This window comes from Pantherophis guttatus, chromosome 1, assembly GCF_059756535.1.
Source record: "Pantherophis guttatus breed Tessera chromosome 1, ASM5975653v1, whole genome shotgun sequence".
Taxonomy (NCBI): domain Eukaryota; kingdom Metazoa; phylum Chordata; class Lepidosauria; order Squamata; family Colubridae; genus Pantherophis; species Pantherophis guttatus.
In genome coordinates this window covers 344,245,092-344,272,088 of record NC_142063.1, presented here as the reverse complement: position 1 = coordinate 344,272,088, position 26,997 = coordinate 344,245,092, and the positions used below count along the sequence as shown (strand labels likewise).

General features: G+C 41.6%; 1 protein-coding gene across 2 annotated transcripts in view; it reads left to right on the top strand.

The window, feature by feature from the left end:
* Positions 1-22,872, top strand: part of RAD51C (RAD51 paralog C) — a 47,309-nt gene extending 24,437 nt beyond the window's left edge. Inside the window, exons 7-9 of one of the 2 annotated variants that reach the window (XM_034408476.3) lie at positions 5,732-5,792; positions 9,788-9,848; positions 22,657-22,872. In XM_034408476.3, coding sequence (XP_034264367.3) covers positions 5,732-5,792; positions 9,788-9,848; positions 22,657-22,764 — 230 coding nt within the window. In that variant the 3' untranslated portion in view covers positions 22,765-22,872. The remainder of the gene's footprint in view (positions 1-5,731; positions 5,793-9,787; positions 9,849-22,656) is intronic. The other variant, XM_034408477.3, reaches the window with a different exon arrangement.
* Positions 22,873-26,997: the final 4,125 nt, after the last annotated feature.

The window sequence follows — 26,997 nt, the reverse complement described above, 5'->3', positions numbered from 1 at the left end:
ACCGAATGCAAATCAACGTGATCTTGGGGGTTGCTGAAAAGGTCGTGTGAAAAATGGTCATAAGTCACTTTTTTCAGTGCCATTGTAACTTTGAACGGTCACTAAACTGATTGTTGTAAGTCAAGGACTACCTGTATTGCGTTTAACTCTAGCTGCTGCTGGAGTTTACAGCAGCCTGAGCTTTTATCATCAGAGATTCTACTTTTTTTTTTTTTTTCATTTTAAAAGGAGCTCCTTACAATTTTTTTTTTTTTTTTTTAATTTGATTTATATGCCGCCCTTCTCCGGAGACTCAGGGCGGCTTACAATGCGTTAAGCAATTGATTAGAAGAGGTCCAGATTTGGGGAGTGGGGTGTTTTGTCCCCCCACCCCCAAGGGGGCAAAGATCTGGGTTAAAGCCGCATTAGGACGATAACCGCAGAGCCATTCTCTTAAAATAGCTCTTGCATTCCTCCTGCCTCTGAATCACTTAACGGTTCCCTTGATGGTCGGGGCAGGGGCAGCTGTGCAAAGGCCCTTAATGTGTGTTCAGCAGTTCCTTCGTCCGCTTGGCAGAGATGCGAGATAAATTGAACACAATCAAAAACACAGTCCTCGGAGGATGCCGGATTGGAAGCGTGCAGGCAGATTTTAAAAAAATAATAATAATACCTTGCTTTCAAACGCTGACCTATTGTCTCCTGCCCTGCCTTCCCCTGCAGTCTACATGGTTTTTTTTTTATTTTTTGGCAGACAGTCAGACTAACAAAGCAAATTAAAGCTAATCGATTTAAGGGTCGGCAACTGGCGATCCGTGGGATGGGTCCAGCTCCCCGAGGGTTGCCATCTGCTCCCTCCGCTGCCAGTTAGTATTTTCCTCTTTGTTCTTGGAACAGTTCAGGGAAAGACAATAATCTCCAGCAAGCAACAGAGAATTCCTCTAGGTTGGAGTCTCTCTCTCCCCCCACTCTTCCTCTCTCTGTCTCTTCCTCTCTCCCTCTCTCTTTCCCTCCCTCTCTTCCTCTTTATCTCTCCCCCCTCCCTTTCTGTCTCGCCTTCTCCCTCTCTTTCCCTTCCTCTATCTTTCTCTTTCCTTCTCTCTCCCCCTCTCCTAATATAACCCTCTGTCCCCCCTCCTTCTCTTTCTCACCCCCTCTCTTTCCCTCTCTCCCTCCCCTCTTTCTCCATCTTTTCCTCTCCCTCTCTGCCCCTTCTCTCTCTCCCTCTCCCCCCCCCCCTTTCTCTTATTTTCCTGGATTGGACCTGGATTCCAACTTTTATCCAACTGTCACTGTCTCCTTTCCCAAAGCTCAGAGCAGGAGACTACAGGTAGTCCTTGATTTACGATCACAATGGAGGCCAAAATTTCTGTTGGTAGGTGAAATATTTGTTAAGTGAGTTTTGCCCCAATTCTACGACCTTTCTTCCCATGGTGGATAAGCGATTCGCTGCAGTTATTAAGTTAGTAATACTTTAATTGAATCAGGCTTCCCCATTGAGTTTGCAAATCCTGGTTCCTTAAAATCTCATTGAAGTTGGGGCCGGTCAGTTTCAGCCATTCAAGACTGAAAGGGATTATTGGAAATATGGGCCTAATTGGGTGTTAAGCACCCCCCCCCAAAAAAAAAAGACTTGTAAGATGTATTTTGTCATTTTCTAACCTTGGATTGCTTTAAAGCCTGTAAAATGCTTTGCAAACATGGTGCACCGTGCACAAATAGGGAATAAAGGTTGTTCGACCAATTCTGTAACTTGCTTGCTTTATTTGTTAGATTTTTATCCCACCTTGATTACTTTATAAGTAACTCAAAGTAGTGAACATATCTAAGACTTATTTCTCCTCCTGTTTTCCCTACCACAACAACCCTATGAGGTGGGGAGGGCTGAAAGAGCATGACTGGCTCAAAGTCCCTGGGTTGGCTTTCATGCCTAAGGCAGGACTAGAACTCCCAGTCTCCTGGTGATTGGTCCAGTCGCCCAGCCACCTTTCATGCCTAAGGCGGGACTAGAACTCTCAATCTCCTGGTGATTGGTCCAGTCGCCCAGCCAGCTTTCATGGCTAAGGCGGGACTAGAACTCTCAGTCTCCTGGTGATTGGTCCAGTCGCCCAGCCACCTTTCATGCCTAAGGCAGGACTAGAACTCTCAGTCTCCTGGTGATTGGTCCAGTCGCCCAGTCAGCTTTCATGCCTAAGGTGGCACTAGAACTCCCAGTCTCCTGGTGATTGGTCCAGTCGCCCAGCCACCTTTCATGCCTAAGGCGGGACTAGAACTCTCAATCTCCTGGTGATTGGTCCAGTCGCCCAGCCAGCTTTCATGGCTAAGGCGGGACTAGAACTCTCAGTCTCCTGGTGATTGGTCCAGTCGCCCAGTCAGCTTTCATGCCTAAGGCGGGACTAGAACTCTCAATCTCCTGGTGATTGGTCCAGTCGCCCAGCCACCTTTCATGCCTAAGGCGGGACTAGAACTCTCAATCTCCTGGTGATTGGTCCAGTCGCCCAGCCAGCTTTCATGGCTAAGGCGGGACTAGAACTCTCAGTCTCCTGGTGATTGGCCCAATCAGCCAGCCAGCTTTCATGGCTAAGGTGGGGCTAGAATTCACCATCGCCTGATTTCTAAGCCAGCACCTTAACCAAAACACCAAACAGGCTCTCAACTCCTACAGCATGTTATTAATAAATATTTCGGATATTTTTAGGCACAAGGCTTTTAAGATGTGTCAAAAAGAGTCTGTACATTAAAAGGAACCTTGTTTTGCTTTCTCTCACATCTTCTCTTTTTCAAACTGCTTCCAAGTAGGGCAAATTTTGTTGATCAGTAGCAGCATAAACAAATCCATTAGCGAGCACTGCTGTTCCTTCTTTTTCCCTCCATTTTATTTTATTCATGAAAAGATCTTTAGAAATTATTTATTCCATAAAAGTGACTATAAAGACCAGAATGGTTATTTTAGTTTGGATTTTTTCGTGTATTTTTGTTTTAGATGTTTCTTTAGAAAGCCCTATAGATAAAAGCAGAGGGAATCTACCAAGCATTATAAGAATTAGGTTAAGGGCTTTGTTAACAAATCTGTCTTTAACCAAGCTGAATTTCCAAGTTGGCTTATCCTAGAGATGGCTTTTACTTGATATTTCTTAGCAATGAGATCAGATATTAATCTCCCATCAGTATCGTTTAGAAGCAGTGCATTTTGCCACGGAGTATAAAACAGTTTCCCCCTCCATGGGCTGGTTTGAAATGGAAACGGTATTCATCTGTATAATTCGCACGCTAATCTCCACTTGCAAATGTTAAATCTCATGCTAGCATGGTGACGAGAGCTGGCGACGTGCCGCCGGAGTCTAGACATTTAATTTTGAGAATTCCTCTATTAGAATGATAGCGCTTCTCCCTCTGGGTGTGATAATGAAGGAGTGGGTAGAGTTTGCGGTGTACTTGCTAGAGGCCAGCAGATGCCCCATTTTGTGCTTCTGGAGCCGCTTCGAGACAAATTGGGGTGGGCTCTCGGCATTTCCCTTAAATTGTTGCTTTAAAATCCAATCCATCTTCTGCCTACACAGCAGCCGTGTCTAGAATGGTTGAGAGACAGGCTCGATAAATCTGTCTGGAAATCAAACGACATGGTCCAACCTCGGCAAGAATAATTAAGTTTCTTTCCTTCCGAAGCCACCCCAGTTTCTCATGAGCGGAGCGGAGTTCCATTTTGTTTGTACCTTTATTGTTTTTTTGGCACCCCGGCTTTGGCCTTGGCTTTGAAATGATTGCATTCAAATCCTTTCACAGGAAAGTACTGTTACAGAGAGAGAGAGAGAGAGAGAGAGAGAGAGAGAGAGAAACCAGGAAGAAGCTGGAGGAAATTGCTACGGTCTGTTCCACTTTCTTAAGCAATTAAATATTTCGGAGGCAAAGCACATAACAAGGATTTAGTCCCCTTTGGAGAGAGGAATCAGTGGAGAAATTGGTTAGGTTGGGATTTCTCTGTCGAGCTTTTATAGAGGCCCAATTTAACCCTAAAACAGAACAAGCCCTTACTCCAGTGGTGAAATTCAGCCGGTTCTATCCGGATCGCGCGATCCGGTAGCACCAGCAGCGGGAGGCTCCACCCAGACGTCATCACGTCCTGTTTTTGACCCTCTGCACGTGCGCAGAAGGCTCTGTGCATGCATGGAGGAGGCGAGAGCGCACACGCGCTCACATTTGCGAACCAGTAGTGAAGGTAAATAAATACCACCCCTGCCTTACTCCCATATATGGTCTTCTAAAGGAAGAGCCCGCCTCCCCATATTAACTTAGAAGTAGGTATGTTCATGATCACGTGAAGTGTTTAATACCACTTTATAATGCTTTGGTAAGACAGGATTTGGAATCCTGCATCCAGTTTGGGTTGCCACAATATAAAGATGTTGAGACTCCAGAAATTTCTAGAGTGCAGAGAAGAGCAACAGAGATGATTAAGGGACTGGAGGCTAAAACCTATGAAGAACGTTTTCAGGAATTGGGTTTGTCTAGTCTAGTGAAAAGAAGGACCAAAGGTAACATTGATAGCAGTCTTTCAATATTTGAGGGGCTGCCACAAGAAGAGGGGGTGTCAACCTATTCTCTCTAAAGCACCTGAGGGCAGGACAAGAAACAATGAATGGAAACTAAGCAAGGAGAGAAGCAATCTAGAACTAAGGAAAAAATTACTGACAGAACAATTAATGGCTTTGGGCCAATCACCAGGAGCGTCTGAGTTCTTGATCCACCTTTACATGAAAGCTGGCTCAGTGATCTAAGACCAGTCCCTCTCTCTCTCAGCCCAATTCACCTCACAGGGTTGTTTTGGAGAAAAGAGGAGGAGGAGGAGGAAATATTAGGTATGTTCACCACCTTGACTTATTGATAAAAATAATAAAAGTGGGATATAAATCAATGACTAAGTAAAAAATAAAAAGCAAATTACAGTGTAGAATTGCCGTTTGAGTATGGATCATCAAAAGTAACAAAGAAACCACCTGCCCCTTAAGCTGAAACCTGCAGTAGAAGAGAACCATTCCAGGAATGGCTGCATTATATTTCCAGATGCAAAGTCTGGAGAGTTGGAAAGATAAGCGAAAAGTGAAGACTAGTGAATAAAGGGAGGATTGTACTGCATAAAGGAGAAAAAGGCTATCAGTAGCCTTGGCTGTCAGCGGTGTCGAATATAAATCACAGACACCCCAGCCTCACCAGTACTTTGGCAACATTTCTTCTTTTAGACAAGACTGGGGGTCTGCAGGAAAGCAACCTAGCTCAGAGAACGCCAAGGACTCCACACTTCAACCCCAAGCTTACATATATTTTCTTCTATATTTGTGAGGATTTTTTTTTTAAAAAAACCCTGTTTTATCTATTCCCAAATATTTCTAACTCAGTTTTCTGAAAGCCTCCAAGACTCCTGCAAATCATTAAACTGCAAGGCAGAAAGGGAGCAGGGACGACTTAATGAATTGTTCTAGCACAATTAATAGGCATTTTGTCATGCAGGTATTTAGTATCTCAGTGCTCCCTTTTGCATAGGAAACCTGCTTACCTTCTCAAAGCTTAAGAGGGTTTATTTTAGCTTATAATTGCTAATTTTCCGATCATGAGTTCTTTCATTATTTCTTTGCAGCTGGTGCTTCCTAGCTGCGGTATGTACCAGCTGTATACCTTTAAAACATGCTTGAAGAATAATTAGTAACATTCTTTTTTCTTTCTCTGTCTCCCCCCTCCCTCCCTCCCCCCCTCCCAGGGGAAAGCTGGGGTCATGCAGCTACCATACGTTTAATTTTGCACTGGAATAAAAAGCAGAGGTGAGTTAAAAAATGGACACCAATCAATGAAATTAGCCATTGAGTTTGTAACTAAACCTAAGGATACACTCAGTTATCTTTTCTACTTCCCTTCTCATCTTCCCTTTCACATGTACCAGCTGTGGAATGAACATTCCGCCTTTAATTTAAATGCTTACCTAAAAACATGCTACGACAAAGTTCTCAAAATTATTTCAAACCCCAGGTGGTATTCAGCAGGTTCTGACCAGTTCTGGAGAACCGGTAGCGGAAATTTTGAGTAGTTCGGAGAACCGGTAAATACCACCTCTGACTGGCCCCGCCCCCATCTATTCTCTGCCTCCCGAGTCCCAGCTGATTGGGAGGAAATGGGGATTTTGCAGTAACCTTCCGCTGGAGTGGGGAGAGAATGGAGATTTTACAGTATCCTTCCCCTGCCACGCCCACCAAGACACGCCCACAGAACCGGTAGTAAAATTTTTTGAATCCCACCACTCCCCCCCCCCAAAAAAAATAACCAAACAGCCTGTAAGCAGCTAGACAGGAAAAAGTTGTACAAGTAGTCCTCGACTTGCAACGGTTTGTTTAATGACCGTTCAATGTTACAACGGCACTGAAAGTTTTTCACACTTAACGACCGCTGCAGCATCCCCCTGGCCACATGTTCAAAATTCAGATGCTTGGGCAATCGATTCATATTTATGAGAGTTGCAGTGCACCATTGTCACATGATCACCTTTTGCAGCCTTAACAACCGTGAAACTAACTTAACAACTGCAATGATGATTCACTTAACAATTGTGGCAAGGAAGGTTGTAAAATGGGGCATATCTCATTTAACAAATGTCTCATTTAGCAACATAAATTTTAGGCTCATTTGTGATCGTAACTCGAGGACTACCTGTAGTAACTACATAAACCACGAACTAGCCAACCGTGGTATACACTAGCCTAGCCCAGAACAGTTCGTATGTTTTGCTAATAATTAAGTGTCTTGAAAGCCTGAAAACTGAGTCAGGTGTATCAAGTTTGAAATTTTCCAACCGACAAGAAAAGAAGTCCAATTGGCATGATTCAACTTCCAGACTTCTTCAGATATTCTAAAAATAAAACAAAAAAGGCACTTTAAGAAACAAGTAGCAGAATCAGCCTACCTCTGCCAGTTCCTTTTAGTAACATTGAAATTGAGATGTACAGATTTTTGTGGACAAAATACATGAAAACCAGATTTAGAGGCAGGGGGGGAATGAATAGCATAATGGAAATACGAATGACAACTTATCTCAACCTGAAGGGTAAATAAATACTTGAGAGAGACCGTTTCAGGGCCTGTTCTGTCCCTTTAATGTAGCTTGCAATTCTGGGCAGCAACCTGATCTAAAGCACGTAGCTACAAAACCTATCCAAACATTCACATTTTAAAGACAGAGTGTGAGACTGCAAGACAGCAACGTGTTAGCAGAGACAGCCTTTCCTTTTATACCATAGGGGGAAACCTGTAGAAAATGAGAGCTTTGTATTTAAAGACAATAAACCGAGTTAAGCTGTTCCTTTGTAACCTTGTTTTGCCCAGGATCCTGGGTGGATTCTTGCAGTCCCTCTTTGTTTTAGAACTGGAACACAGTGTAGCCTTAGCCGTTATGCAATTACTGTGTTTAAACCTAATATCCCTGTTCTCCTCCCTGCGCTTTTAAGTGTGTCACTTAATTTAGATGGTGGGGTGTCCCTTATTTCAAACACACATATCCATGGCATCTGAGGGGCACCTGGTGGAATTCTATTTGAGAGCCTCTTAAAAACATGACAGGGTATCTCACGATTAAGGCTATTTCTATCAAGTACACCCACCAATTTAAATGTTCTAAGGAATTCCCTATGCAACGAAATGTGATGTGATAATCTTCCTTGGGCAGTAATTACTTGCTTTCTAATAGAACAGCACCGAGAGAGAAGAAAAGAAACCCAGAGCCCTAAAAATAATTAACAGGAATCTTGGCAGGTTATCTCAGAGGAAGGCTGAGTATTTTCCTGGGGTATAGCAAGTTCAGAAGTCCTCCCTCCCTCTGGGTTTTAGCAAGAGGTTCTCGAATTAGTTTTTAGATTGAACCAAGAAAAAAAAAATTTCAGTGCAGTTGCAATTACTTCAAAAGATTTACTCCATCCCTTCGTTTTTCAAAAAATGTCAAGTGCAGTTAAGAAAGTAAAAATTGTGAATCTGAAATAAGTTAAAGAATGCCGAATTGCAAAGCAGGCCAGGTTTCTATAATCACTTCTCTTTTTCAAACCCAGCCGCTATTTTCTGTTCTTTACTGTTCATGTCGGACCATCTGTCAGAAGTTGTAAAATACCATTGACCGTATCTATACTCTTTTAAATTAAGACAGGAGGGCACTGTTTTTCAGCCTCAGCAACTTGAAAATTTATGGATTTCAAATCCCAGAATTCCCCAGCATGAAGTGCATACATCTTAAAGTTGCTGAGGTTGAGAAACAATACTGCAATACAGCAATGATAATACCACGAAATAAAAAAAGATGTTGAGACTCTAGAAAGAGTGCAGAGAAGGACAACAAAGTTGATTAGGACTGGAGGCTAAAACATGTAAAGAACAATTGCAGGAACTGGATATGTCTAGTTTCATGAAAAGAAGGACTGGGAGTGACATAGCTGTGTTCCAATATCTTAGGGCCTGCCACAAAGAAGTTTTGGGGGTCAAGCTATTCTCCAAAGCACCTGAGGGTGGGACAAGAAGTAATGGATGGAATCAAAGAGAGAAGCAACCTCGAACTAAGGAGAAATTTCCTGAACAATTAATCAGTGGAATGACTTGCGTCCAGAAGTTGTGAATGCTTCAACACTGGAGATGGTCAAGAAGAGACTGGATAAGCATTTGCCCAGAATGGTATAAGGTTACCTGCTTAAGTAGGGTTGAACTAGAAGACCTCTAAGGTCCTTTCCAACTCCGTTATTCTGTTAACTTCTAGAAACATCCTCTGTGCAAGCCTGTTAAAAAGGAATAGGAACCATTCCAGCTGTCTAGATCCTTGTTTACTGACCACTAGTTCGGTGACCATTCAAACTTAAAATAATGATGAACGAAGGGTACTTATGATTGGACCCATACCTGCCGTTGCACCGTCCCGTGGTCAGACTTTGTGATCTTCCTGCAAGCAAAGTCAGTGGGGAAGCTAGCAGGAAGTCAGAAATTGTGTCCAGATGAGATCCTTACTTAAACGATAGTAACCAGGATAGCAGAACCGATTTTTCTCCTTAAAAGTGCTTCGCTTAACAGTGGAGTTTTCTGTCTCAATTACCATCTTTAAACAAGGACTACCTACAATTGAGGCCTTTGAACTCTGGTGCTGGAGAAGACTCCTGCGAGTCCCTTGGACTGCAAGGCAATCCAACCGCTCAGTCCTAGAGGAGATCAACCCTGACTGCTCTTTAGAAGGCCAGATCCTGAAGAGGGAACTCAAATACTTTGGCCACCTAATGAGAAGGAAGGACTCACTGGAGAAGAGCCTCATGCTGGGAACGATGGAGGGCAAAAGGAGAAGAAGGGGACGGCAGAGAATGAGGTGGCTGGATGGAGTCACTGAAGCAGTCGGCGTGAGTTTAAATGGACTCCAGAGGATGGTAGAGGACAGGAAGGCCTGGAGGGACATTGTCCATGGGGTCACAATGGGTCGGACACAACTTCGCAACTAACAGCAACAACAAATAACAACAACCTACACTGATAAAAAGGCAAGATATAAAGCTAAAATTAACATGCAGTATTTTTGATCCTACAATATTTTCCTCATTCATTGAATTGACTATGTCCTTTCACTGACTAATAGCAATGATGTAATACTCTGAATTCTCTGACTGTAATAATGAAATAAGGTAACCTAAACACAAATAATTGCCAGTGAAATGCAGTGAGCTTAATGTTGTTTGATTTTTTTCCCACCTCCACACTACTTCCATGTCATTGAAGTAATCATGATTGTTTGTTTATTATTTATTTTCAGGTTGGCAATGTTGTACAAGTCTCCGAGTCAGAAGGAGTCAACCGTACCCTTTTGCATTACGGTAAGTACAATTGTGGAAGAGGCCAAAACTGGGAACAACAAGGTGAAAATGAAATGCTAACAATGAAGGGAATGTAAAACGCTAACATCAGAATAACTCTAGCCAAGCATCTTCCTGATGAACCTGTGATAGTTTACTTATTTGTGTCAGAAGCATCACAATTAAAATAAGGCATACTACCGGTAGTCCTTGACTTACGACCACGATTGAGTCCAAAATTTTTGTTGCGAAGTGAAACATTAAGTGAACTGACCCCATTTTACGACCTTTTGTGCCAGAGTTGTTAAGAGAATCTCTGCAATTGTTAAGTTAGGAGCACGGTTGTTAAGGGAATCTGGTTTCCCTATCGATTTTGTTTGTAAGAAGATCACAAAAAGTAGTCACATGACCCTGGGACACTGCAACAGTCATAAATATGAGTCAGTTTGCTAAGTATCCTAGTTTTGATCACGTGACGGGGTACTGCAACGTTCATCAGGATGAACACTTTTTTCAGTGCTGTTGTAACTTTGGTCACTAAATGAACTGTTGTAAGTTGAGGACTACCTGTATATAATATAAAATACAAGATTAAAATATGTACAAAGTAAACAGATTTTGCCCAGAAATCAGCAACATTAATTACGTTCTATTACGCTGCCATGAGATCCTCAAGTGTACAAAGATTGGGACACGAAGGGCAGGTGTACATATGTGTTGTCTTGTGTATCACCACAATCGGCAAAGAGCAGAAGCCACCAGATAGCCCCATTTGTTCAGAGTGTCTCTGGATTTTGTTGCACTCGCATGCAGTCTATTCAACAATTTCCATGCTTCCCAGCTTTTGCCGGGCCCAGGTGCCGGTTGTGCCATTGGTTCCATCCAGGATTGGTTCTTCATAGCTTTCCATAGGTCCATTCTGTTCTCAGAGAAAAGCAGCAGCATACAGAAAGAGATTCAAATCTATATATATAAAAGCCAAATACCACTTGCTCATCATGAAATCTCCAGAATGGTAAAGCCTACAAACTTGAAATTTGGCACACATGTTCCTCTTGGCTTCTAGGTGCTCGCTAAGAAAGGATTTTTCCAAATGACCATCAGATCATTAGTATTTCATATACAGTATTATATTCACATGCTCTGATGCTAAGGAGTTCTCCCCCTCCCCACCTGAAAGGAACTCTGTCCCAACTGCCAGTTGCCTTATATTAACACTCTGATGCTACGGAGTTACACATTCAACATTAAGTTTCAGGCTTTAAGTGTCAAGTTATCACGCTCGATCACATAGTTTCATAGCGAAGCACAGGCGTCCAGCTAATCATCAATATCTAGAAAACACCCTCTCTGCGGCCTACAAGCAGCTCAGCAAGGACTAAAATTCAGGAAAAGTTTCCTTAGCTCAACCTGTAATAGTCATGTCCCTCTTGGCTTCTTTCAGATGCTGTGCACAGCATGGGTTTGTTGTTTGCTGATTGATGTGGTCATCTAATAACTTTTCATTTTTTGATTTCTCTCAACAAATCATGATTTGAAGCTACCGCTCTGTTTTCATTTCCCATCTGCTCAGCCCTCCCAACATCTCAAGAGGCCAGAGTTTTAAATAATATTGGACAACTCGCAACGTGTTGGGTCATCTTTTCAGAGATATTTCCTTTCCAGCTTCTCCAACGCCTTCAACAATAGCAAGAGATTCTAATTCGGGAACCTACCCAGAGATGTATCTGCCCTAAAAGTAGCCCGTGTCAAACTGTCAAACATCAGGAGTTGACCACTGGAAATGATTTATGACATTTTGAATCATATCATAAAATGGTTTATGATCATTTTTAATGTCATAAAATCTTTTTATAACGTTTGCCGACTTTCAATTCCACGGTGCTCATTCCACAGTTCTGTATTTTTTAACTATTTTATTTATTAAATGTTTATGCTGCCCATCTGCCCTGCAAGGTAACTGGCCATTTTACATGTTATAAAACAGGTAAAAATAATTAAAAGATTAAAACTACACATATTTTGGATGCATTCTCTAAGCGAGCCCCTTTGAGGTACCTTGGTTTAAAAATTGTCGCCCTGCGAAGCACCATTTTGCTCGGTTAAAGGTTACAAAAAGACAAAACAGGAGAGTTTTAATAGTATTCCAAGCATCAAACTAAGGATTAAACAAAGGATGCATTTGTGACCTACTTATGGTTTCTTATTCTGATTTGCAAGTTCACAAATAATGCACGCCATGCAGATACAGGCCATATCCATAATTCGTTTCCTTAGCTACAGCTTGACATTATGTTTGCATTGAGCAATTGTTTTCTGTTCATTCTGCATCCTGTCTCAGACCGTCCCTATTATGAATTATAAATTTGGGAGGGAACATTTAGGTCAGGAGTGTCAAACTTGATTTCATTGAGGGCCGCATCAGGGTTGTGATTGACCTCGGGAGGGGGGGGGCGTGGTCAGCTCGACGTCACTCATATCGGGGGCACCTGTGGAGCCCCAAGTGCTCTGCCAGCAAAAACGAGAGGACCCCGCACGGCCCTCCCAAGCTCCATTTTTACTGGCAAAGGGTTGCAGAAGGCAATCGCAGCCCAAAACACCACACTTCACTATTTCCAGGGCGGCCATGCTGGCCAGATTTGCCCCGCCGGCCTTGGGTTTGACACCCCTGATTGAGGTCATCAGGCATCCTGCTCTTTTCCTTAGTCAAATCCTTCTTCATGGAATGATGATGTTATCCATTCAGTCGAGCCCAACTCGGCAATTCTGTGGGCCAGGTCTCTCCTCGCCTTCCTATCACGAACTATTTTTTGGAGTTTTTCTACGCTCTGGCTGGTGTCAGCTTTGATAGCGCTTCACTGAATAGCTGGTATATTGATTTTTTTTCCTTTTCTTTTAAACCTATTTGAAGTTGCCCTTCTTTTTACTCTTAACTCCTTTTGACAAACTCGGTTTCTTCTGAGCTTTCGCCATTCTTGACACCATCTCAGTAAATCGGGGCTGGCTGTGTCATTAAACCATCTTTGATGTTTTTGATCCTCTTTCCATCTTTTACTTGAATTTTTTCTCAGAATTTCATTCAGGTAATTTTGTGCAGCTACGTTGGCATTTTATACTGTCCTCAATACTTCCTCAGTGCGATTTTTCGTAGTTGTTTTCGTTAAACAAAAGGTCCTACTCAGGGGTGGGTTCTATTTACGTTTACTACCAGTTCACAGCGGGGCCGCGCACACACATGCGCTCTTCTGCACATGTGCAGAAGCATTTTGATGACGTCAGGGTCGGTGGGCGGAGTCTCCCGCCAGTTTTACTACCGGTTCTATAGAACCGCTGCGAACTGGGGGCAACCCACCACTGGTCCTACTTCTTGTTAGTTAATAAGTTAGTTTACAGGTGGTCCTTGCCTTACAACACTTTGTTGACTGTTGGAAGTTACGATGATACTGAAAAAAGTGACATGTCCGTTTTTCACACTTACGGCCGATGCAGCATCCCCATGGTCATGTGATCAAAATTCAGGGGCAAGGCCACTGGCAGTGTCCTGAGGTCATGTGATCCCCTTTTGCGACCTCCTGACAAGCAAAGTCAATGGGGAAGCTGGATTCATTTAAGTTAGCGTTGCTAACTTAACAACGGCAGCGATTCACTTAACACAGGGGTGTCAAACTCACGACAACACCTTGTCACGTGACGTATTGCAATTCCCCCCCCCCTTCGCTAAACCAGGGGTGGGCGTGGCCAGCGTGTTACACATCCATCTCATGGGCCGCGAGTTTGACACCCCTGACTTTACAACTGTGGAAAGGAAGGTCGTAAGGTGGGATAAAACTCACTTGACATCTGCCTCGCTTATCAACAGAAATTTTGGTCTCAATTGTGGTCGTAAGTTGAGGACTGCCCGTACTTGGTTCCTGTAAGTTTCCAAAGCTATCTTCTAGCCAAAATTTATACCTGTGTCACTCCAAAATAATGGACCCCAACATAAGCGATAATGTCCACTTAGTAATAAATGGACCTCATGATCTAAATTTAGGACTTGATGACCTAAATTAAGCAGATAACCTGCTTAATTCCCACATCATTTGGGGGATCATTGTAAGTGGTCTCATCTTATACAGGTGGTCCCCAAATTACAACAGTTTGTTTAGTGACTGTTCAAAGTTACAACGGCACTGAAAAAAGTGACTTAGGACCGTTTTGCACACTTAGGATACACAATGGTGCAGCATCCCCATGGTCATGTAATTCACATTCACATGCTTGGCAATTGGTTCACCTTTATGACGCTTGCAGCATCCCGGGGTCACGTGATCCCCTTTTGCGACCTTTTGACAGGCAAAGTCAATGGGGAAGCCAGATTCACTTAACAACCGTGTAACTGTCTTAACAAGTGCAGTGATTCACTTAACAACTGTGGCAAGTAAATGGGGGCAAAATTCACTTAACAAATTTCTCACTTAGCAACAGAAATGTTTGTCTCAATTGTGGTTGTAACTCGAGGACTACCTGTATAGCCAACCCTGGAACCGGCAGGTAGCACTGAATCAGAATGCCAATTGGAATATGACAGGAACTAGGTGTTAAGTGGACTGAATACGGTACAGAATTACAAAAACCTTCCAGGTATTTTTGATGGCATTTGAAATGTCTTGAGTATAATCCTGAAATAAATATTGTAACTAGCCACATTTTATGGGCCGTTTCTGCAGAACATGGAGCTAAGCCAGAACAATTTTAAACTGCTCTTCAAATGCCAAAAGCGCACAGCTTACCAAACTATAAGTGTTTCCTTGCCTGGGAACATGTTGCCATAGCATTTCCTATGGATTTTTAGAGCTGTCTTCTGAGTTCTGAATGTGTTTTGGGATCGCCAAAGTAGAACTATGAATATTGCGATGACGGGGGGAAAATAAATCCACAAATTCAAAAACAGAAGAGAATGTTTGTACCTTAGCTCAGGGATGAAACGTGGGGTCCTTGGCATTCTCTGAGCTTGATGGTTTTCTTGCAGATGTTTCATTACCAAACTAGGTAACATCATCAGTGCTAGAAGGGAGTGGGTTTTGCTCTTATTTTTATACTAGTAACTTGCCCTATCTGTGTTGGTGGGAGCGTTTTTAGAGATTCCTTGATTAGGCTGTTGTTTATTATTTGATTGTTTATCCGTGTTGGTACCAATTCCTTGATTGGGTTATTGTTTACTTATTGATTGTTTGTCTAGTGTTAATCTTATAAAATTTATAAAAAATATAATTATTTATAAAAAAGAAAGAATGTTCTTTCTGCGCCGACTCAGAAAGCTCAAACTGTACTGTGTGTAGGGTGGTGTAGGGTTTCCTGCCTAAGCAGGGGGTTGGACTAGAAGACCTTCACGGTCCCTTCCAACTCTGTTATTCTATTATAACTGCCCAAAGAGCTGCTGATCCAGTTCTACAGAGGAAGTATTGAGTCTGTCTTCTGCACCTCCATAACTGTCTGGTTTGCCTCTGCAACCCAACAAGACAGGCACAGACTTCAGAGGAGAATTAGAACTGCAGAAAAAACCATGGCTACCAACCTGCCTTCCATGGAGGACCTGTATACTGCACGAGACAAAAAGAGGGCTGTGAAAATATTTACAGACCCCTCACATCCTGGACACAAACTGTTTCAACTCCTACCCTCAAAACGACGCTATAGAGCACTGCACACCAGAACAACTAGACACAAGGACAGTTTTTTCCCAAACGCCCTCACTGTTAAACAAATAATTCCCTCAACACTATCAAATTAACTACAAAGACTGTATTACTATTATTTTTCTCTTCCTTACTAGTATCTATCTCTTCCCACTTATTACTATAACCAAGTTGCTTGTATCTTTTAATTTCTATTGTTTTTATTTGTTTCCTAGTACGATTTGATAGCTTATTAGTAACCTTGACTATCACTAAGTGTTGTATCTTTTTATTCTTGATGAATGTATTTTATTCTCCTTATGTACCCTGAGATCATACGCACCAAAGACAAATTCCTCGTGTGCCCAATCACACTTGGCCAATGAAGAATTCTATTTTATTCTATTCTATCTTGGTGTTAATTTTGGCTCATCTGGGTGTTGACTGCTGGTGAGGAGGTGTTTCGGACTTTTTGTTTCCTTTTGGGCTTTTTGATTGGCATGTAGATGTAGCTCTCTGTGCCTGTTGATGGTCAATTTGAGTGCCAGGCTTGCAGGAATTCACTAGCATTTTTTAATTTAGCTTGGTCTACTCTGGGATGCTCAGAGTTTCCCAGTTGAAACTGTGGTTGAGTCTGTGATGACATGATGAAAATTCCTTAATTTCACAACCTTCGGATGGACCGTTACCTAGTTTGGTAATGAAATGTCTGCAAGAAAACCACAAAGTTCAGAGACCACCAAGAACCAAGTGGAAAACAAATGAGTTTTGTTGCATACAAGCAATTTTCAGGCTCACACAATGTTTGTAATGTTGACCATTTCAGCAATAAACCCTTTAAATCAACTCTGGCAATTCCTTTTCCCATGGCTCCAGAAAGGCATAGAAAGGAAGAGCTGTCCTTGCTTTCTTTTTCATTTCATGAGGGCTTCTTCCATTTGGGAGAAAAACATTGTTTATTTATGTATCATATTTAGAAACCATCTGTCTCGTCATTTGGCCTCTGTGATCTATGTGGAAAATGCCATGTTCTGAATTAGCTTCACTGCTCTGAGTACAGGTGGTCCTCTACTTATGACTACAATTCAGCCCAAAATTTCCATTGCTAAGCATGAGAGTTGTTAAGGGCCTGGTGGCTCAGCAGACTGATAGCATTGTGATTAACACCAACTGTCTGCAATTACTGTGAGTTCGAATCTCACCAGGCTCAAGGTCGACTCAGCCTTCCATCCTTTCTAAGGTAGGTGAAATGAGGACCCAGTTTGTGGGGGCAATAAGATGACTTTGTATAAATATACAAAAGGATGAAGGCTATTGCTTAGCGCATTGTAAGCCGCCCTGAGTCTCCGGAGAAGGGCGGCATATAGATCAATTTTTTTTTAAAGTGACTTTTGCCCCATTTTCTTGCCACAGACCTTAAGTGAGTTGCTGCAGTTGTTAAGTTAGTCACACATTTGTTAAGGAAATCTGGCTTCCCCATGGACTTTGCTTGTCAGAAGGTCTCAAGAGGGGATCACATGACACTGCAACCGTCATAAATACATGCCAGTTTGAATCTTGATCATGTGACCACGGAACCACTATGGTCGTAAGTGAAAAAAGGTCAATTTTTTTTTCCAATGCCGTTGTTACTTCAAACAGTCACTAAATGAGCGGTTGTAAGTTGAGGACTAACCTGTATAGCCTTCTCAGTTATAAAGTCTTAGATCTTCTACTGAAAGCTGCCTCTTGTTTGGTTCTTGGCAAAGCCCGTCGGTCACAGTTTTATTTTAAGGGGCGATGCTGTCGTGATTACCCAGAACAGGAGCTGTATGATTGCTTTTGGCAGAACAGTGAGGGTGGAAATCATAAATGTAAAAATCATTTTCTCAAAGCTCTTCCTGACACAAAAATTAGTCACAGAAAACTGTCAGTTTTACTCTCTCTCTCTCTGCTGAGAAAATACCAGTATAAATAGAATAAACCACCGGAATCTCTAGTGTTGCGACTACATGTAGTCTCTCTCTCTCTCTCTCTCCTTCCTTCCCTCCCTCTCTCCCTCTCCCTCTCCCTCCCTGCCTCTCCCCCACCCCCGCCAGATTTACTTAAGAACTGTGTCACTAATTTAATAACTGCAGTGCAATAGCAACTCTGGAAAGAAAGATTGTAAAATGGGTTAAAATTCACTTAACAGATGTCTCACTTAGCAACATAAATGTTGGGCTCAATTGTGGTTAAATCTAGGATTACCTGTACTTTAATGGCACTTCAGTTTTAATGTAGAGATTGTAATATTTATTTGTCTGAAGTGGTGTAGGGTTTTCTGCCTAAGCAGGGGGTTGGACTAGAAGACCTCCAAGGTCCCTTCCAATTCTATACTATTCTATTCATATCCTATCCTATCCTATCCTATTCTCTATTCTAATTCTGAATTCTATTCTATTCTATTCTATTCTATTCTATTCATATCCTATCCTATCCTATCCTATCCTATTCTCTATTCTAATTCTGAATTCTATTCTATTCTATTCTATTCTATTCTATTCTATTCTATTCTATTCATATTCTATCCTATCCTATCCTATTCTCTATTCTAATTCTGAATTCTGTTCTATTCTATTCTATTCTATTCTATTCTATTCTATTCTATTCTATTCATATCCTATCCTATCCTATCCTATTCTCTATTCTAATTCTGAATTCTATTCTATTCTATTCTATTCTATTCTATTCTATTCTATTCTGTTCATATTCTATCCTATCCTATCCTATCCTATTCTCTATTCTAATTCTGAATTCTGTTCTATTCTATTCTATTCTATTCTATTCTATTCTATTCTACTCATATCCTATCCTATCCTATCCTATCCTATTCTCTATTCTAATTCTGAATTCTGTTCTATTCTATTCTATTCTATTCTATTCTATTCTATTCATATCCTATCCTATCCTATCCTATCCTATTCTCTATTCTAATTCTGAATTCTGTTCTATTCTATTCTATTCTATTCTATTCATATCCTATCCTATCCTATCCTATCCTATTCTCTATTCTAATTCTGAATTCTATTCTATTCTATTCTATTCATATTCTATCCTATCCTATCCTATCCTATTCTCTATTCTAATTCTGAATTCTATTCTATTCTATTCTATTCTATTCATATCCTATCCTATCCTATCCTATCCTATTCTCTATTCTAATTCTGAATTCTGTTCTATTCTATTCTATTCTATTCTATTCTATTCTATTCTATTCATATCCTATCCTATCCTATCCTATCCTATCCTATTCTCTATTCTAATTCTGAATTCTGTTCTATTCTATTCTATTCTATTCTATTCATATCCTATCCTATCCTATCCTATCCTATTCTCTATTCTAATTCTGAATTCTCTTCTCTTCTATTCTATTCTATTCTATTCATATTCTATCCTATCCTATCCTATCCTATTCTCTATTCTAATTCTGAATTCTATTCTATTCTATTCTATTCTATTCTATTCTATTCTATTCTATTCTATTCTATTCTATTCTATTCTATTCCACCTCATCTTAATTTGCCACCCTCTTGAACCATGGAACAATATTTTATTCCAATAATGAATTCATGGTGCTAAAAACGGTTTTAAAAACGTGACAAGTGCTAAAACCGGCGAAGAAAAACCCCTGGAGTAAAAATTTTATGAATATTTTTTTTCCCAATTTTGGCCTCACAGAGCAATGAAGTTTCAGTTTGCTAAATCTGTAAACAGCCAATTCACGTTTATGTTTTGGGCTGATATTCTGCCTCAAATCTAGAACCTTGACCCAAAGGTGCTTTTTCAGGAGGCAACTGGATTTTCTGGTTTTTTCTTTGAAGACATTTCGCTTCTTATCCAAGAAGCTTCTTCACCTCTGACAGGAGAATGGAAGGATTTATATTCATTGCAGACAGCTGATCATTTGCATCCTTTTAGAGAGTCATTGAGGCCACTTGGAGATGTATCTGTGTCTTCAGGGTCACCTGAGTAGACTACAGGAACCATTAGCACCACTCAGGTGACCCTGAGAACACAGACAAACCTCCAAGTGGCCTCAATGACTCCCTAAAAAGAATGCAAATGACCAGCTGTCTGCAAGGAACATAAATCCTTCCATTCCCCCACCATCCTGTCAAAGCTGAAGAAGCTTCTTGGATGAGAAGCTAAACGTCTTCAAAGAAAAAACAAGAAAGTCCAGTCCAGACAACCTTAACCTGGATGACTGAGAATCTCTACAGACTCAAATCTAGAACCTTAATTTTATTTTATTTTCTTATCTTAACTTTTTCTAATTTTGGGTGTGCTGGAGTGTTTTAGCTGTCCATTTTTGGCTTCGGGCGCCCAATTTCCATGATGAGCTGCTGAGGCAACCCTGAAATATTTCTGCTTTATTCTATTCATGGCCGCTTTCGGAGAGTGGTGGTGGCTTTGCCTAAATACTGTGGAAATCAATTCCTCTCCTTATCTGTCCTTTCTTTAAAAAACGGGATCGGTGGCTTTGCAAGCTCTGCTCATCGTCTCCGAGATAAGTCACTTCTCTGTTTGTGTTACAGATCAAGCTGGGCCTTCCTTGTCGTTTTATAGCCCTCGTCCATGCCACAATTTTCACATTCTGCCAGCTTGAGATGCCATCTCTTCTGAAACAAATTTGCTGCTTCCTTGAGCAATTGGTAGCCACCCGCCGTTTGCCATTTTTAAGAGCAGGCAGGAGAACACTGGGGGAATAATTACTTATTAGGGGACTAATTCCGAGCGTCAGAAAAGAACAGAGAGATAGGATTACCCCCACCGATTTCGGCAGAGAAGTTAGCCTTGTCCTTTAACCGTGACTTAGCTGCAGCGATTCCATCTGTCACTCTGCGGGGTGATTCGAAAAGCAAGGCTAACCTTTCGGTTCCTCACAGATCACTTCTTTACAGAGCTTCCTCTTGCCAAATAATTTTTCATGAGAAATTTGAAAACTTAAAAACAGGTAAACATCAGATACCTTTGATATATTTGGCAGCATTCAGCCAAGGTGGATTTTTTTTATGTTACATGCCAGTATGAATGATATATTCTATTTCTTATTCTTCTTCTGCTTTTTGTTTTTTGTTTTAGTACATGTGGATTTTTAAAAATATTTTTATTACTAGTGTCTGATGGTTGGTAGCTTGTTTCCCCTTTTGCTTTACTTTGTATTTTAACGTTGAGAAAAAAAATATTAAAATTAAAAAAAAGAAAAGAACAGATACGTGAATTGCATCTTTGCATTCTCCTATTTGAGTGGGTGAGTGGGATGTGTCTCAAATTGCAGCTTACAATTGAGAAGGTAGTATGTAGGTCTGTTGTGTACAGGTAGTCCTCAACCTATGACCATAATTGAGTCCAACGTGTCTGTTGTTAAGTGAAACGTTAAGTGAATTTGTCCCATTTTATGACCTTTCTTGCCACAGTTGTTAAGTGAATCACTGTTAGTGTCATGGTTGTTAAGTGAATCTTGCTTCTCTATTGACTTGTTCTTGTCAGAAAGTCGCAAAAGGTGACCACATGACCCTAGGACATTGCAACCATCATAAATATGAGTTAGTTGCCAGCAGGGGTGAAATGTAAAATTTGTTACTACCGGTTCTGTAGGCGTGGCTTGGTGGGGGGGGGTAATGTGACTGTGGGCGTGGCCATTTTTTTTTTTTTTTTAACTTTTCAAAGTATTTTTTCTAATGCTTTGAAAAGCCTCTGCCGATCAGGAAACTCAGCTGGGATCGTCAGAGACTTTTCAAAGCATTTTTTTTACCACCTCTTCGGCCAAGAGGTTGCAGAAAAAAATGCTTTGAAAAGCCTCCGAGGATCCCAGCTGAGCAGCACGATCATCAGAGGCTTTTTTTTACTTTTAAAAGCATCTTTTTGTCAGAAGAGGTTGTAGAAAAAATGCTTTTAAAAGTAAAAAAAAAAAATAGCCTCTGATGATCCTGCGGCTCAGCTGGGCATGGAGTGGGTGGCGCAGGGATTTTTGCTACCGGTTCTCCGAACCACCCGCCGCCATCACTACCGGATCAGGCGATCTGGTCCAAACCGGGAGCATTTCACCCCTGGTTGCCAGGCATCTGAACATTAGTCACATGACCATGGGGACGCTGCAATGGTCGTAACTGTGAAAAATGGCCATAAGTCACTTTTTCAGTGCCATTGTAACTTGAACAGTTACTAAATGAACTGTTGTATGCCAAGGATTACCTGTATATGTTTCTTGTGTTTGCTTTTTGTTTGTTTTTTCTCTCTCTAAGAGAGGGAAAAGTCCAAGAAATATAAACTACAGGTAGTCCTCGAATTACGACCACAATGGAGCCCAAATTTTATGTTACTAAGCGAGATATTTGTTAAGTGAATTTTGCTCCATTTTACAACCCTCCTTGCCACAGCTGTTAAGTGAATCACAGCAGTTGTTGAGTTAGTCAGGCGGTTGTTGAGTGAATCTGACTTCCCCATTGACTTTGCTGGTCAGAAGGTCGCAAAAGGGGATCACAGGACCCTGAAACACAGCAATGGTCATAAATATGAAACAGTTGGCAAGCTTCAGAATATTGATCATATGATCATGGGGATGCTGCAAAGGATGTAACTCTGAAAAATGGTCGTAAGTCACTGTTTTCAGTGCTGTTGTAACTAAATGAAAGTTTGTAAGTTGAGGACTACCTGTACTTGCTATACAGGTAGTCCTTGATATACAACAGTTCATTTATTGACCATTCAAAGTTATAATAGCACTGAAAATAGTGACTTATGACCATTTTTCACACTTATGACCGCTGCAGCACCCCCATGGTCACGTGATCAAAATTCAGACACTTGGCAACTGACTTATATTTACGACGGCTGCAGTGTCCCAGGGTCACACGATCATCTTTTGCAACTTTCTGACAAGCAAAGTCAATGGGTAAACCAGATTCACTTAACAACCGCATGTGTAACTTAACAGCTACAATTATTCACTTAACTGTGTCAAGAAATGTCTTAAAATGGGGGAAAACTCACTTAACAAATACCTCGCTTAGGAACATAAATTTTGGACTCGGTTGTGGCTGTAGGTCGAAGTCTACCTCCATTTTCTACTCCTGATTTTCAGACAGTATAATGCCTCCACATTTTAATCAGTTGCAATTGTTGAACAGCTTTGTTACTTGTTTTCACAGTCTCATGGATTCAGAGATGTTCAGCATTCAGATTCAAACCTGAGCCCGGCAGAAAACGAAGCAAATCCTCGTAAAAGGCCAAGAACAGACCAGGTAGAAGAGCAGTGAATCAGAAAAATAAATTTCGGCTATGCTTCCTTTGGAAAATGATAGTACTACAAGATGGATATCAAGGTACCTCAGAGAGTAACATGAATAAAAAGTGTGAATTTCAAAGAATGGTAATTTCCCTTTCATTGCTTCTTTGTTGTGCCTTAATCTCCACTTCAGCGTTTCTTCAGATACAACTTCAGCATTTGTGTGTCTACAGCAGTACATTTCTTATGACATCAGCTTTCCTTAGGGGAAGAAATACAAAGTCTAACTGAATTATCTGGTTGCTGAGGAACAAAACCTGTTGTGAGAAAATTCTTCATGGAACCCAAAACTCAAAAAGTACAGAATAACAGAATAGCAATAGCACTTATCTACCGCTTCACAGTGCTTTACAGTCCTCTCTAAGTCATTTACAAAAGTATGAAGGCTATTGCTTAACGCATTGTAAGCCGCCCTGAGTCTCCGGAGAAGGGCGGCATATAAATCGAACCAATAAATAAAATAAATAAATTTACAGAGTCAGCCTCTTGCCCCCAACAATCTGGGCCCTCATTTTACCCACCTCGGAAGGACGGAAGGCTGAGTCAACCTTGAGCCTGGTGAGATTCGAACTGCCAAATTGCAGTCAGACAGCAGAAGTAACCCTGCAATAGTGCACTCTAACCACTGCGCCACCGCAGCTCAGAATAAGAGTTAGAAGGGACCTTGGAGGTCTTAAGAATAGAATAGAATAAAAACTTTATTGTCATTTTAAAGGTACCTTAAGCAGCATACATTAAAATGAAACTTTATTGCATTCAGCTCTCAAAAAATAACCATGATGCACCCAGATACATTCACACAGGGGTGAAATTCAGCGGGTTCTGGAGAACCGGTAGCACAAATTTTGAGTAGTTCAGAGAACCGGCAAATACCACCTCTGGCTGGCCCCAGGAGTGGGGTGGGAATGGAGATTTTGCAGTATGCTTCCCTTGCCACGCCCACCAAGCCACGCCCACACCGGTAGTAAAAATATTTGAATTTCACCACTGCACACACATATATGTTGGGGACAAGAGGCTGACTCTGTAAACCGCTTAGAGAGAACTGTGAAGCGGTATACAAGTATAAGTGCGATTGCTATTGTTATTGTTGGAAGCCAGTGGGGAAGGTCGCAAATGGTGATCGCATGATCCCAGATCTTTCAGCCATCATAAATATTGCCGGTCACCCTAATTTTGATCATGTGATCCTGGGGATGCTGCAACAGTTGTGAATGCAAGCATGCGAGTACAGGTATTCCACCATTTACATCCACAGTGAAGCCCAAAATTTCTGCTATTCAATGAGACGGTTAAGTGAGTTTTGCCCCCATTTTACGCCACAGTTGTTAAGTGAATCACTGCAATTGTTAAGTTAATAACACGCCTGCTAAATGAATCTGGCTTCCCCCCTTGACTTTGCTTGTAAGAAGATCGCAAAAGATGATCACATGACCCTGGGACATTGCAACCGTCATCAATATGAGTTAGTAGCCATGGGTCCGAATTTTGATCGCGTGACCTTGGAGATGTTGCCACGGTCGTGTGAAAAATGGTCACAAGTCACTTTTTTCAGTGCCGTTGTAACTTTGAATGCTCACTGAACGGACTGTTATTAAGTCGAGGACTACCTGTAGCAATACCAAGAGTGCTTTACAGCTCTAGCCCCCAACAATCCAGGTCCTCATTTTACCAACCTCGGAAGGATGGAAGGTTGAGTCAACCTTAAGCCAGTCAGGATAAAACTTGGTGGCTATGGGCAGAGTTAGCCTGCAATACTACATTATAACCGCTGTGCCACCACGGATTCTTCCTTCCTTCCTTCCTTCCTTCCTTCCTTCCTTCCTTCCTTCCTTCCTTCCTTCCCTCCCTCCCTCCCTCCCTCCTTCCTTCCTTCCTTCCTTCCTTCCTTCCTTCCTTCCTTCCTTCGCAATAGCACTTAGACTTATATACTGCTTTACAGCCCTCTCTGAGCGGTTTACAGAGCCTATTGCTGCCCCAACTCTCTAGGTCCTCGTTTTACCAACCTCAGAAGGATGGAAGGCTGAGTCGACCTTAAGTCGGTCAGGATCGAACTCCCTGGCTGTGGGCAGAATTAGCCTGCAATACTGCCTTCTAAGTTTTTACTGCTTCAGTTCTGTAAGAATGTACATCACCAAAGTGGAGCGAATTTTTCTTACCCCTTACCCTCTTCCATCCACCTCAGCACAGGTCAACAGTTCACTTAGTGACCATTCAAAGTCGTTCGAAGTTACAACGGCACCGAAAAAAGTGACTTATGACCACTTTTCACTCTTGCCGCATCCCCATGGTCATGTAATTTATATTTAGATGCTTAACAACTGCAGACATCACCTTCTGACAAGCCAAGTCAATGGGGAAACCTGTTTCACTGATCACTAATTTAACAACTGCAGTGATTCGCTTAACTGTGGCAAGAAATGTCGTAAAACGGGACAAAACTCACTTCACAAATTTCTCCCTTAGCAACAGAAATGTTGGGCTCCAATTGTGGTCGTAAATTGAGGACTACCTGTATTGCCAGCTGCGAATCCGTTTACGGTCACTTTGCTGGAGTCTCAGGAGTGAAATACTGTATGGTGATGTTTGTATAAAAAGCCTGAACGTAAGTAAAGTTGGAAATTAAGGATCCTTGCAATATAGAGAAATTGTTCTAGGTTTTCTTAGTTTTTGTTTGGTAATCTGGAAGCAAGATGAGCAGCAAACAAATCTATTGAAAAAATAAAAGAAAGGTTGAGAGGCAGAATGCAGATCTCACAGGACACAAACTACCTTTGGAAGAATTCATATTTTGCTAAAAAAGATACAATTCGGGCGAAGGAAGGAAGCTTTTTCGCTGCTGCTGATTCACGTTACACCTGACCTACTAATAGTGATTTGTGACATCACAAAATATGCGGATTAAAATACGTGCATCTCTCGAGAAATTCACAGAGGCGGGAAAGAAAGTAAATGCTGCCCCGAGAAGCATCTGCATTTTTTCACTTTGACGTTTTAAATTCAGGATGGCCTTGTGGTCAAGGACTCCCGAGCATCGCCAACCCCAAATTCTCTCTTCCTTTCTTCCAAAACTCAATGGATCCAGCCTTTCGCGCCCCCCCCCCCGAGCGCGATCAAAAAAAAGAGAAAAAAACCACCTCAAGCCCAATCTGCATAATAAAATATTCAAGAGTTCCATTTCGGGAGTGAGACGTGATCCAATTTTGGAATCCGTGAGTCAGAAGGAGCTTTCCTGCCAACGTGAAACAAAAGCAAGGGGAGCATCGGCGAGGAAGAAGAGGAGGAGGAGGGGAAGGAAAGGGAGCTGGACGCGATGATTCAGACAAAACGTTTTGGCGCAGGAGACATCGACAAACAAAAGGGACCGACTGTGAACAAGCAAATGCTTCATTTGGGAATAATAGCTGCTTACGTCTTTGCAATGCCGGTTAAGAGCGTTGGGGGTGGAGGTTGACATACAGAACACGCCTGCATGGCTATATGGAGGAATGAGGGTGCGTGTTGTGATGTCTTGCCTTGAACCTGGGTTTGTTACGGATTGACGCGGTGCTTCCTTTGCCAAGCTGCAAATCTGAAAATTGATCTTTTTCTGATCAATCCAAATTACTTTGGTATGTCACGGCTTTGATTTACAGTATCTTCGTCAAAAGTGGGGCATTTTTTTCTTCTTCTTAAAAACAGCAAACGTTTAACGTATTACTCAGGTGACTTCCTTCTCGGTAATACAGGTAGTCCTCTACTTACAACAGCTTATTTAGTGACCCGGAAGTTACAACGGCACTGGAAAAAAAGGTGACAGGGCCGTGTTTCACACTTACGACCGTCGCAGTATCACCATGGTCACATAATTTACATTCAGGTGCTTGACAACTGGCTCATATTTATGACGGTTGCAGTGTCCCGGGGTTATGTGAGACCTTTCCGATGAGCAAAGTCAATGGGGAAGCCAGATTCACTTAACAACCCTATTCCTAATGGAACGACTGCAATGATTCACTTAACAAATGCGGCGAAGAAAAGTCGTGAAGTGGGTCAAAACTCTCCTTAACAAATTTCTCACTTAGCAACATCAATTCTGGGCTCAGTTGTAGTCGTAAACCGTAAGACTACCTGTAATAATATTTTTGGAATAGTCTGGCTATAGATTCCCAACAGCAATTCACAGCAGTTGAGAGTTCCAATGTGATATTTTCGTGTCATTGAC